Here is a 13,392-nt window from a genome sequence, read left to right as displayed (position 1 = left end):
AAAACCTATTTGGATCCCACAACATTTACATCTTTAGGACGAGGAATAAGATCCCATTCATGGCAGAAAGTTCCTACTTTAGAGCTTCAACCCATTCTGGTCTTTTTAAGGCAGACTTGATTCCATGAGGTGTAATCACCGTAATGAGAGCCTGAAATAAACGAGTACATGCATAATTTGGTATGTACTTTGGCTTGATGATACCTGCTCGTGCTCGAGTTTGCACAGGATGAGTAGAAGATACTCTTGGTGGAGGGACAATTGGATTCATCTCAATTGGTGGAGGAACATGTGGATTCATCTCAATTGGTGGACCGGGCTCAATGATAGGATCAAGAGCTGACTCATTAACATGTTGATCGTTGATATCGGGCTCTTCTTGGTTGGGTTGTGACTGTCTCGTGTGGAATAGCAGGCAGCTCATAAGTGTTGATAGTAGGCTCATCTTGGTTGGTGTGTGACTGTAATCTAGAAAGTAGAGTTGAATCAGGATTTACATTTGGGAGTTGCAATTTCAATGGACCATCCAATCGCATTGGTTCAGTAAATTCCGAGATAGGAAGAAATTGAGAGTTGTACCTGTCAGGGGACTTAGAGAATGGAAAAGATGACTCATCAAATTTAGCATGACGAGATATATAGATGCGGAAAGTAGAAGGATCGTAGCACCGAAACCCTTTGTGCGAGCTATTGTAACCCAAAAAAATACAAGCTCTACTCCGTGGCTCAAACTTATTTGTAGTGTAGTCTCTCAGACACAGATAAACCCTACAGCCAAACGGATGAAAGTGTGCAAAGTTTGGAACAGTTGAGAATAATAACTCAAAGGGTGATTTTTCATCTAACACCTTCGAGGGCAAACGATTTATAACATATACGGCAGTACTAAAGGCTTCCATCCAAAATTTCATAGGAGTAAAGGAATGAAATAACATTATAAGACCTGTTTCAGTAAAGGAATGAAATAACATTGTAAGACCTGTTTCAGTAACGTGCCTATGTTTACGTTCCACTCATCCATTCTGTGCAGGAGTATATGGAGATGAAAATATATGGTGTATGCCCGACTCCTGGAATAACATCTGCACCTTTTTATTGGTAAACTCTGTGCCCCCATCACTGTGAAAAGTTTTAATAGGACTAGACAACTGATTTTCAACAAAAGCCTTAAACTGAAGCAGCACTTCATAGAAATCAGATTTTTGTCTCAATGGATATAGCCATGTAAATCTGGAATAATCATCCACAAAAATGACATAATAGCGAAAACCAGATTCAGAGTTAGCCGGCGCAGGGCCCCATAAATCACAATGCACAATGTCTAAAATAGAAGACGATCGTTTTTCATCACGAACAAAAGGTAATCGATGACTTTTAGCTTTCTCACAAGCGTCACAAATCATTGGTTTGGGTAACAAAGCACTAATAGATATGCTCCCAATTTTATGTAAAAAAGAAATTACATCAAATGCAACATGACCAAGTCGAGAGTGCCACAGTTCAAAAGATGCTTTAGGCGTACGAGCTGCAACCAGAGCTGACTTAGTATCATCCAACACGTACAGACCATCCCTACAACTGCCTTGAGCCAGAAGGTGTTGATTTTCCCGATGCTGAATTTTGAAGCAATTATCGGTAAAAACCACATCAATAGGTAAATCAGTAGTTAATTTGCTCACTGAAAGCAAGTTTTTAGTGAGTCCGGGAACAACTAACACCTCAGACAGATGAATAGAATTATTCAAATAACAAGTGCCAATATGAGAGATAGGTAATAAGACACCATTACCGACTACAACTGAATCTGAACCTGTGTATGATGTAGATGAGTGGAGTTGTGCTGGAGTAGGAGTCATGTGCGCTCATGCACCCGTGTCTAAGTACCAGTCAGAGATAGGAGGATCAGAGGCAATACTCGATGCGGAGAAAGCCTCAGCAATGTTGGTCACAGGTGTGGCAGTAGCAATCTCACGATTGAATCGATCGGGACAAACGTTGGCATAATGGCCGGTTATCCTGCATATTTGACAGTGAGGCTGGCGCTTTTGGCTAAAACCACCACGACCACTCTTTTTCGGACCAGAACCGCGACCACGAGACATTTGGTTATTAGAAGACCGAGAGTATGTGTGTGCGGTGAAAGTAGCTGGGGACGACATGTTTGGTTCAAGTGTTTGTTGAAACATGTCCCAAGCTTCAGCATTGTTGAGAAGATCAGAAAATGATGGTAATGGGGACATAGCCATTTGAGTTGCTGAAAAGCTAGAGAAGTCAGAGCCAAGTCCTTTCATAAATAGATGGATTTTGTCTGTTTCATCAACGGATCGCCCAATTGCAGATAATTGATCGCAAACGAGTTTGAAATCTTGTCCAAATTCAAAGACCGAGAGACCTCCTTTCTTGATGGACTGAAGTTGTCCTTTAAGACGGAGTTCTCGAGCCTTAGATTGATGACTAAAAGTGTGCTCTAGTGCGAGCCAAACAGCGTGAGCGGTGGTGCAGCCGATCACCACGGACATTGCTTCCTCAGACAAGAAAGTGAATATGAGACTGACAACTCTCTGATCATCAACACGCCAAGATTGGTATGCCGAATTTGGTGTTGAGTTTCCATCAGCGACCACGTCAGTTGGTGGTGCTGGACGTGATCCATCAATTAGGCTAATAAGCCCTTGACCAATGAGAAGTGGGTAGATTTGGCTTCTCACAACAAGTAGTTTGTTGATGATAATTTAATAGTGAGCATATGGATCAAAGTACCATATGGCAATGTATCAGAAGAGGGGTTTGAAAAAGAAGCCATGGCTTAAGGCCTATGAACTGCTGCAGAGAAGGTAGAGCGAGAAGAGATTTGGGTTTCAGTATCCTAGGCTGATACCATGTGAATGTAAATATTGTATTTGCATTGAGAATATTCATCACACACTTCACAATATATACAAGGATTTCTAAACTAAACAAGAAAAAAGATAAATTAAGGATTGATACAATCCCTTGATAGAAGGCTATTAATAATACAATCAGAGACATAAATCATTGCATTATTTTATGCTATCAGTTAGTGAAGAATGAGTCCCAACTCAATAGAGATAAGAATTTTTCGAAATTAGAAAGTGCATACTCTTGTGTGACAGACTAAAAAGGAAAGAGTGCATATTCTTGTGGGATGGAGAGAGTATTAATTTGAATTTTTAAAAAATAAAATTTCTTAACCTATCTTCTCTCTTACGCAATGCGCACTCCAATCGGTGTCAGAACCCTTTCGAGCTAGCCCAATCTCTCATCTCACAACACCCCCCTCCCTCTCCCCTTACAATGGCGGCGGGTGTAGCAGCCTACACCCTTCCGAATGGTCCGGAACAATTATAAACCATCGGTTGCAGATAGCTCTATAAACCGAATGACTTCAGGTGGTTAAAAGGTAACAAACTTAAATTTAAGTTATGTGCTTTAAGTCGAATTATACAACACAAAAAATATTTTTTATCTGATCGAGAGACGACAGAGAGTTCTTAGTGGCATCTTTATTAATTAATTTAATATGTGGCCGAGTTCTTGGGGGCATCTTGATGCCATCAAGTCAAATTATGTGATCGAGAGATGATCGAGAGTTTTCGGTGGCATCTCTTGGTTCATCCGCACGTTCGGTGCAGGCGCTCGATGGCTAGGAGATGGATGCATGTGATGGGCGTCAAATGGCATGTGAGACAACCACATGCACTATGGTAATGCGCGGCAGAGTGAGTCAACGGTGGTGGTCCAGTCTCCTCTCGGAACGAATTATAACATCTGTATTAACGAGATTATTACAAATATTGGGGGATATATTAGGATATTTTTATACTAATTTATTCAAATATTAATGATAGATTTTGTTAATATTTTACCCATAATATTCTTCTATTTTTAAATTTATTTATTTTTATATTTTATATGTTTATTTATTTTAAAAAGTCTAATTGTTTACACGAGTAAATATATTTCTATAATATTTAGAACAATTTTGAATTTTGAATTTAAGGTGATTCTCTGACTTACTATTCTTCTACCAACTTGGTGAATTAAAATATGACTTGTTTACCATTTTATCTTATTTCCTTGTAATATAATGAACAATTATAATGGATATATATTCAACATATTTCAAAATCAACTAAGTATAACAAGAAATTCGATCAAATCATTACAATTTAAATTCATAATATAATTTGTAGATGAATAATATATATGTGCTTAATACATATTCATATTTTATTTAGGGCTATTTGAATCTGTCCCTAGTTCTACTTGAATTTTAATATACTATTTATTTTTTATTAAATATTTAATTTTGTCATCTCTATTTCTATAAAGTACTCGATTAATAGATTATATGTAATGTAAGAGTAATTGTAATATTAATGTTACTCTATTTTTTGTTACACGTATACTACTACTACTACTACTATTATGTAAAAGAGGATAATTGTATAATTTATCCCTTTTTATGTTTATTTTATCCATATTTTAGTTATAACACATTAGATATTTTACTGAAGAACTCTCCAATATAGACATTATCAATGTAAGTTTAAAAAAAATTAATTAATCTCCATTTTTGTTGAAGGAAGTTGGAACTTGGGAAGTTTTAGACTATTGTTATATTGTTTATATAGGAGCATAAAAAAAACGGTACTCCGTCTTGACAATTTGGTATTTGGATTGAACAGTTTTAATGCAATTTGATATTCCTATTTGTTAGTATTAGATTTTCAGATTTTTATATTTTTAATATAATTTCAGATTGGATGTCGTAATTCAGATTTTTCATTTTCGATAATAAGGTATATAAATTTAATTTTCATCGAATATCATATTTTCGGAGTGATTCAGATTAGGCAAAAATCCAATCCAAAATCTAATCTAACCTCCTGTATCCAAGTCAAATCAATACTTATCACAACAATTGCAGTCAATTGAAAAAATAAAAGCCTTAAATTATTTCCAATAAAAGAATGTATTTCTATTAGTAGAGATAATAAGACAATTAGATAGCACTAGCCCAACGCATAATTTGTCTAGCGTAAAGAGATTTTTCTTACACCCAACTTAAAATGAATTATTCCATTTTGTTGATTTAGTAACCAAAATATGATCGTATTTTTAAAATCCAATGTGTAGGAATATATGTGAAAATGTTGAGAACGGCGCAGAAGCCGTGACTGAAGCCGGAGTGGGACACATATAAAAAGAAAACAGAAAAGAAAATGCTGGAGCGCGTTCATTTTACAACAACCCAGTTATTTAATTAAAAAATTCAATTAGATGATGCTCATTGAATTTAATTTAATTTGATTGTATAAAATAAAACATAAAATTAATGAAGTAAAACAACGCATCTCCAACATTAAAAAGGTTACCAGAACGTGCTTCCTTCTTCAATGAAACAATAGAGAATCATTTCGACAACACAACTCTCTCTCTCTCTCTCTACTTCGTCTCTTCCAGCGCAGAGTGAGGAGAGAGATTATTGCTCTGCTTCACGTTTACCGAGGAAGTTGTCAGTGAAAAGCAGCGGCACGATCAATTTTCCGGCGACCAACTACCGCCGGCAATGTGGAAGCTCAGCCCCTTGTGTTTTCTCCTGCTTTGCGCATTGGTTTCTGCTCAGGGATCTGGAAACCGCTCCTCTCTGTGGCAGACGCTTAGCGGTAACAAAGATCTCCTTTTTCTTTGCTTAGCTTTACCTTTGCTCCTTTCTTCTCAATTGCTCTTTTTTCGTATGGAAATGTGAAAATCTTGGTTAACTGTTAATTGGACTATGCATGTTTGTATTATATATGTGCATTTCAGTCCTTGTTTTAGAACTGCTAATTGCTCTTGATTTTTGGTTTAATTTGTTGATTCATTCATTCAATAGGAAAATTTGAATGAGAATGGTTTAACTAAGAAATAAGATGTTTTATGCCTTCCGAACTGCTAATAAAAGATGAAGTTGTAAAATTTTGCCAATACAGGAAAGATCTCGTATTTCTATAGTAGAGAGAGTTATGATCCTTGTGGTGTTAAGTGGATGTCTGTCTTGTACAGTTTTTAGTAAATCATAAAGACGTGCTTATGTAAAACACTCTTGGTGTTACAAAAAATGCTCAGTATGGTCAAGACTTACTTTCAGTTATCTGATTTGCAGGAAACCAGCCTTTGGTGATAGCAAGGGGTGGATTTTCAGGGATATTACCCGACTCGAGCTTGAACGCCTATGGTTTTGCAGTGCAGACTGGCTTGCCAGATACGATTGTGTGGTGTGATCTTCAGCTTACTAAGGATGGAGTAGGAATTTGCTTTCCAGATATCAAGCTAGATAATGCTTCCGACATTGATATAGTGTATCCAAAGGGGCGCAAGACCTATCTTGTCAATGGTGTCTCGACTCAAGGATGGTTTTCTGTGGATTTCACCCTTAAGGATCTAGAACCCGTGAATCGTAAGTTGGATCATCTTTAATTTGGAAGCCGAAAACGGTTTTGCTTTATCCTTTGACTTAAAAAGATTTTGGTTCTCATCACATTTAGTAGTACTTTCTATGCATCACTTACAAATGATCTCTCAATGTTATTGTGTTATGATTACATATTTTAGTTATGCCTCCATAGTTCTTGTTCTGGAAGTTAGAATCAGTAGTTGCTGCAACGTCGCTGACTGTCTTTTGTTCTTGAAACAGTTAAACAGAGGATATATTCTCGGTCTCCCAATTATGATACTTCTCAGAATATAATTCTTACTGTTGATGATGTGGTCACAAACATAAAACCACCTGGATTGTGGTTAAGCGTACCGGTACGAACAAACTCCTGTTGATCATGTTGAATCGCTGTAAGCTATTACTTGATTTTCCCTGACCAGTCTTTTTTTTTTCTCCATGTGCAGCATGATGCATTCTTCACCCAACATAACCAGAGTATGCGGAACTTTGTTGTTTCTGCATCCAGACGCTTCGCTATTAGTTATATTTCATCACCAGAGATTGGCTTCTTGAGGAATATTGCATCAAGGTTTAGAACAACTAAGCTTGTCTTCCAATTTCTGGAGCCTGATCAAGTGGAGCCCACAACAAACCAAACTTATGGTTCACTTCTGACGAATCTTACATTAGTTAAAACATTTGCTGCTGGGATTATTGTTCCCAAAACCTACATAATACCTGTGGACAGCAGCTTATATTTACAGCAAGCCAAATCACTTGTTAATGATGCTCATGCAGCAGGTCTAGAAGTTTTTGGATATAATTTTGTAAATGATGCTACATTACCATATAATTACAGCTATGATCCTGTGGCTGAGTATCTGTCCTTCATTGACAATGGAAAATTTTCTCTCGATGGTGTAATCTCTGACTTCCCAATGACTGCATCAGCAACTATCGGTGAGTAAGATCTTTCGTACTTATATTTTCTATGAAAATGGGCATTGGAATAGCCTGTTAAAGATCCTGCTACAAACTTGTCACTTTTCGGTTCACCTTTTTACTTTTGCAATAGAGCATTAACACTTTCCTATAGATGCTTACATGATGCTAATTAATCTGTTAATCTATTGCAGATTGCTATGCCCACATGAGCAAAAACGATTCTGTCAAAGGTAAGAAGAATTCTTATCATGAATTTTCTTTGTAGTATGATGTTGCCAAGTTCGAGAGGTTAGATGCTGACGTGTCCCTATTTCTCCCATGAATGCAGCAAATGTTTTGGTTATCTCAAACGAGGGAGCGAGTGGAGACTATCCTGGTTGTACTGATAAGGCATATGAAAAGGCTGTATCAGATGGTGCGGATATACTTGATTGCCCTGTTCAAATAACCAATGACGGAATACCTTTTTGCTTGGGATCCATCAACCTCAGGGATAGAACAACTGTTTCTCAATCCGACTTCATCAACAGGGCAACAGATAATCCAGAACTTCGCATAGAAAAAGGAATTTACGCCTATAATCTCACATGGAGCGAAATTAAGACCTTACAACGTAAGTGTTATACTAAAATTTATTCTTACTCCACACCTAATAATATAGCCAAGACTACGAAAAAGGACACGAAAATCTATCATCCCCTTTTCATAATCAATACCCATCATTTTGTGAAACCAAAGTTTTTTTCCTAAAGAGTGAAGATATCAGCTTTGAGAACTTGATTATATTCACGAGTCCTAGACTGGTGGAGCTCAAAGTTAACAGATACAGTCTTCATTTAGCATCCGTATTGTTGTTGCATATTTGCTTATTTGACTGTTGAAGACTAGGTATTTTCTGTATTTACTAATAACATGTTATTTTTGTTTGAATACAGCTGCTATTTACAACCCATATACGAAATATACATTGTTCCGGAATCCAAAATTCAAAAATGCTGGGAACTTCATGCAGTTATCTGACTTTTTGACGGTTGCAAATACATCTGCAGTCAGTGGTGTCATAATCAGCATTGAGGTGAGTTAAAATCATATTCTTCAATGATGTGTATATGCTTAAATTTACATATATACACCCCCATTCATGCAGCATGCTTCTGATTTGATTGATCTTGATCACCAAATGTTTTTTGGAAATTACATTCCACATATTTGTTTAGTATTGGACTATAGTGACTAGCAACTAGCAAAGACTTCATAAACCACTCTATTAAAGGTGAATGATGAACATGGTATCTATCGTATTTGTCCATGCAGAACGCTGCGTATCTGGCTGCAAGCCAAGGTTTAGGTGTGACCGACGTGGTCTTGGATACACTAAGCAAAGCCGGGATCAATAAAAAGGTTATGATAAGATCCAGTGACAGTGCCGTACTGTCAAAGTTTAAGAGCAGCAGTAACTATGAGCTTGTTTACCTGGTTGACGACGATGTCGGTGATATCTTGAACTCGACCATTTCAGAGATAAAGAAATTCGCTAGCTCTGTGGTCCTCTCCAAAGAATCTGTCTATCCCACTGACATGCTCTTCACCACCCACGTCACAACCGTAGTTCAAAAACTTCAAGCCTTCAATCTTTCAGTTTATGTGCATCTTTTCCAAAATGAGTACGTGTCTCAGCCATGGGACTTCTTCTCTGATCCATATACGGAGATTAACTCTCACGTCAGTAGCTATTTAATCAACGGTGTCATAACCGACTTCCCTGCAACTGCTGCAAAATACAAAAGTGAGTCTGTTTCTAAACGTAGAGGTTTCCGTTGTGCTTGCTTACACATCTAACTATCCCCCTCTTTTCTTATCGGCATACAGGAAACCGGTGTTTAGGGTATGAAGATGCCCCGCCATACATGTTACCAGCCCCGGCTGGCGGCCTTCTTTCAATTATGGAGAAGCGAAGTCAGCCTCCGGCAGAGGCTCCGAATCCCACTCTTACGGATGAGAGTGTGATCGAGCCTCCTCTGCCCCCAGTCAGGGCACCGACTAATGGCAGTGGCACGACAGCACCGGGCCCTGTTGCACCAAACGGGCAGCCTACGCTGGTGGGAAGCGCCATCCTCAGTGGCATTTCTGTTTTTCTGGCAGCTCTTGTGTTATGCTGATGTTGATAGCTAAATATGTTGGCCACCATTTTGTGATGTTTATATATTCTTGGTTGTTTTTATGACTTACATACATTTTGAGCTTGAGGAATTGCCTTCTTGTAGGTATTTTCATTTTTTTTTTCGAGATGCTATTTTTTCACAATAAATATTTTATCAGGATCGCTGTTCTTTTCGAATCACGACATGAACAAATACTATAATTTGCTATACCATTACTAACTAGTGTTCCTTCTGCGTTAAATAGCTGCATAACGAATAACAATAAAAATGATAAAAGAAAATTTAATTTGGAAATTTTATAAATCGACTAATAAATGATGACTTAAATGAAACACATGGTATACTAGTAATATCTAGTAAGTTGGGGATCTTTGACTAATAACCTATTGCAAACACTTGACTTACATTTAATTCTGATTTTATAGTGTTGTACCAAAATAGAGATTTTAGGCTTGGTAGTATTTTGTGAGTTTTTAGTGGAGAATTAGTGTATCCGAGGTGTGAACATATGATTTGGTAGAATGTTAGTTAAAATTAAGGGTGTGAGGAGAGAGATAGAGAGAGCATGAAAGAGAGTCTGAAAAAATTAGTGGTGGCTCTTTTGGCACTCAACTCCGTCTCTCTCTACCTCTTCTTCTCCTTCCTCCCCGACCACCGCTCACCCTTCAACTCCTCCACCGCATTGCTCTATTCGCCCGTTAAACCCTGGCCGATTTTGCCCTCCTACCTCCCCTGGTCCCACAATCCCAACACCAGATCCAACTCTTGCGAAGCCTTTTTCGGCAACGGATTCACTAAGGGAGGAGGACAGGTCCTTCTCGCCAGCGGGGCCGGAGGAGGGTGGTTCCGATGCTACTACAGCGAGACCTTGAAGACCTCGGTATGCGAAGGGGGCAGAATTCGGATGATCCCTGACAAAATCGACGTGTCTCATGGGGGAGAAATATTGGAGAGCGTGATTGGGAGAAACGAAAGCCAGGAGGTGCCTGATTTTGAAGATGGGGCGTTTCAGATTGAGGTGGCGGACACATCCCAAAATGGGAAACACATGGTGGATGAGGGGTTTTTGGATAAATTTTTTCAGAAAGGTGAAATTGTTAGACATACTGTGCGCGACTTGATCCGTTCCACTCGGTTAGTTCATGCCCATGAATTTGTTTGCTCTAAGGTTGGTGTTGGAATTGTAGATACTTTTCATTTTTTAGTTTTGAATCTATTTATTTAGATGTGATTTAGGTGAGATTTTGGATTGAGTTGCTTAATTATGATTGATTGGCAACGAATCTTTGAAATGTATTGTGTGTGAGGTTTTCAGTGTACAGTAAGCTAGTATAAATCTGTATGAGATCTATAAGTTCTGAATTTTAAACCTAATCTATGTTTTGATGATCGAGTTTGTAATAAAGCATTAAAGAGACATGTATTTGAGAATAATTTGATTAGCTAAAAATTGAAGTTGCTGGTTATACTGCTTCCAGTTGTAACTGCATGATGTGGTTTCTATATATTTTCTTTTTGTCTGAAGTGTATTCATGGAAATTTAAACATTTGTATGATGTTTTCTTCTTATTGTTGCAGTGGATTGAAGAGCCAGCAATTTTAGTTACTCGATTTGAATATGCAAACTTGTTTCACACAGTTACTGAGTGGTACAGTGCTTATGTGGCCTCCAGGGTCACTGGCTTGCCTAATCGACCTCATTTGGTGTTTGTAGATGGTCACTGTGAGGTATGCTGCCTTGACTTGATATAGCTTTTTACCCACTTGTAGAACATTAGCAAATGGCCGCACTCTGAATAATAACCAGGTCGATTATTGAGCTCAGTGAACACCTGGTTATTATTCAGAGTGTCCCCTAAAATCTAGTTAATCTGGCATATCACTTATGATACTTGGTGATCTTATTAATGTAAGGAAAAACAATCCTGTCTACCGTTATACAAAAGACATGCCAATCTTGTGAAGTATGAGCTGTAGTAGTTCAAATTTTATTAAGGTCAGGTGAACACCTATGCCTCTTGAATGGATGGTCTTTTGATCATGGAAGTTGGATCGAATGTTGTGTAAATGAATTGATCATTGCACGTGTTGAACTTGCTAATGAAGTAAAAATGACAAGAAAAATCACAGAGGATCAGTAGCACAGGGAAGCACTTCCATGTTGTCATTGTGGTTAAAAGTAGGTCATGTATATTATGTGTTCATACAACAATTTATTATCGTGGATCATGTGTGTGATACAAAAAATGTGATTTGGGTGGTTTAGGTTCTTTACCATTTTATGACATTATCAGGGTCCCTTACAAGAAACATGGGCGGCATTATTTTCAAGCCTTACATATGCCAAGAATTTCACTGGCCCAGTTTGTTTTCGACATGCCATTCTTGCCCCATTAGGGTATGAAACTGCTCTTTTTAAGGGAATCACTCAGACTATAGACTGTTCTGGAGCTTCTGCACATGATCTGTTGCACAATCCTAATGATAACAAGACTGCTCGGTTGTCAGAGTTTGGTGAGATGATAAGAGCTGCTTTTGGTTTTCCAGTAGATAGACACCATATCCCCGAGCCAAACTCTGCCCACAATATCCTCTTTGTGCGACGTGAAGATTATTTGGCGCATCCTCGTCATGATGGTAAGGTAGAATCAAGGCTCAGCAACGAACAAGAAGTGTTTGATTCCATAAATATCTGGGCATCAAATCATTCCAAGTGTAGATTAAATGTTGTGAATGGACTGTTTGCGCACATGCCCATGAAAGAGCAGGTTCGAGCCATCCAAGATGCTTCGGTTATTGTTGGTGCTCATGGAGCTGGTCTCACTCATATAGTATATGCTACCCCAAAAACAGTGATCCTAGAGATAATTAGCAGTGATTACAGGCGGGGCCATTTTCAGCTGATAGCACAGTGGAAAGGTTTGGGGTACCATGCCATTTTTCTATCTGGAACACATGCTCGAACTCCACGAGTAATTTACAAACTGAGCAACATTTTGAGTGGCCTTGGATGCTGAAAGTGAAAGGCGAATGTTTCTCTGATTTTATTGAAGAAGTGATTAAGAGGTTTTGACTCTACTACTAATGCAGCAGTGCTCCTAACCATTGATTTCAGGCTAAGAGGTTTCTTTGGAGATATTTTGTTGGACATACAAAACACATTTGGCAATGATCGTCCAGTTTTGTTTCTGAGGAATCACAAATGATGATACTCTCTTTGTAGCCAGCAGGAAGGCATTTACCCTGGATTCAAACTGATGAATGCTTGACCAGCTCGCGGTGAATACCTATTATCTTTTAGCTCTTCAAATCTTCTTCCTATTGTTGGAATCGGATCCCTGGACTGATTGCTGCCACTTACACTACTGTGAAATACCAGTTTAATTTACTGAATCAGGCTGATTTGTCAATCTCAATACTGTCTCGTTGATTGTTCTCACCTTTTACTCTTTCATGTGTTTCTGGGTTGAAAGGTTGAAGGTTAAGAAGCTTGAGGGTTGAAAGTATATACCAGCAATTAAATTTTCCTTGAGTTTGTGTAAAATGATTCATGGAGGCGATAATGAAGCAAGCAATTCAGAAGCCATGTCAAAAAATTTCAAGTCCAACAATGCTTCTATACTAGAATCACACTTAACGTAGCAGCTATAAATTCCCATGATAAAGTAGTACTCCATAACAGTACAACGATTCCTATTTCTCACACGTAATCATATCAATCTTTTCGAATTAGTCCTTAATTCACAACGTACCGGAAGTTAAACTATGAAGCATATGGTTCTTCAGTGTCGACATTTATCAATTTTCTTATCCTTTGTCTCCTTGGTTTTCTGGTTAAGTTTC

General features: G+C 38.1%; 2 protein-coding genes across 2 annotated transcripts; both read left to right on the top strand.

The window, feature by feature from the left end:
- The first annotated feature begins 5,393 nt into the window (after window positions 1-5,393).
- Window positions 5,394-9,654, top strand: LOC125195915 (glycerophosphodiester phosphodiesterase GDPDL4-like). The gene is made up of 9 exons (XM_048094202.2): window positions 5,394-5,690; window positions 6,170-6,463; window positions 6,701-6,816; window positions 6,907-7,402; window positions 7,579-7,617; window positions 7,716-8,000; window positions 8,323-8,462; window positions 8,702-9,173; window positions 9,257-9,654. The coding sequence occupies exons 1-9, from the start codon at window positions 5,594-5,596 to the stop codon at window positions 9,544-9,546; spliced, it is 2,229 nt and encodes a 742-aa protein (XP_047950159.1). The 5' UTR covers window positions 5,394-5,593; the 3' UTR covers window positions 9,547-9,654.
- Window positions 9,655-10,058: 404 nt separating this feature from the next.
- Window positions 10,059-13,081, top strand: LOC125195916 (beta-1,2-xylosyltransferase-like). Its single transcript, XM_048094203.2, has 3 exons — window positions 10,059-10,717; window positions 11,128-11,277; window positions 11,844-13,081. Exons 1-3 carry the CDS (start codon window positions 10,115-10,117, stop codon window positions 12,564-12,566), a joined length of 1,476 nt encoding a protein of 491 aa, XP_047950160.2. The 5' UTR covers window positions 10,059-10,114; the 3' UTR covers window positions 12,567-13,081.
- Window positions 13,082-13,392: the final 311 nt, after the last annotated feature.

Source organism: Salvia hispanica, chromosome 4 (genome assembly GCF_029641045.1).
Source record: "Salvia hispanica isolate PSC_SH4W2 chromosome 4, Shi_PSC_v1, whole genome shotgun sequence".
Lineage (NCBI taxonomy): Eukaryota > Viridiplantae > Streptophyta > Magnoliopsida > Lamiales > Lamiaceae > Salvia > Salvia hispanica.
The sequence above is the reverse complement of the archived record's forward strand: the minus strand, read 5'-3'. Positions and strand labels throughout refer to the sequence as shown.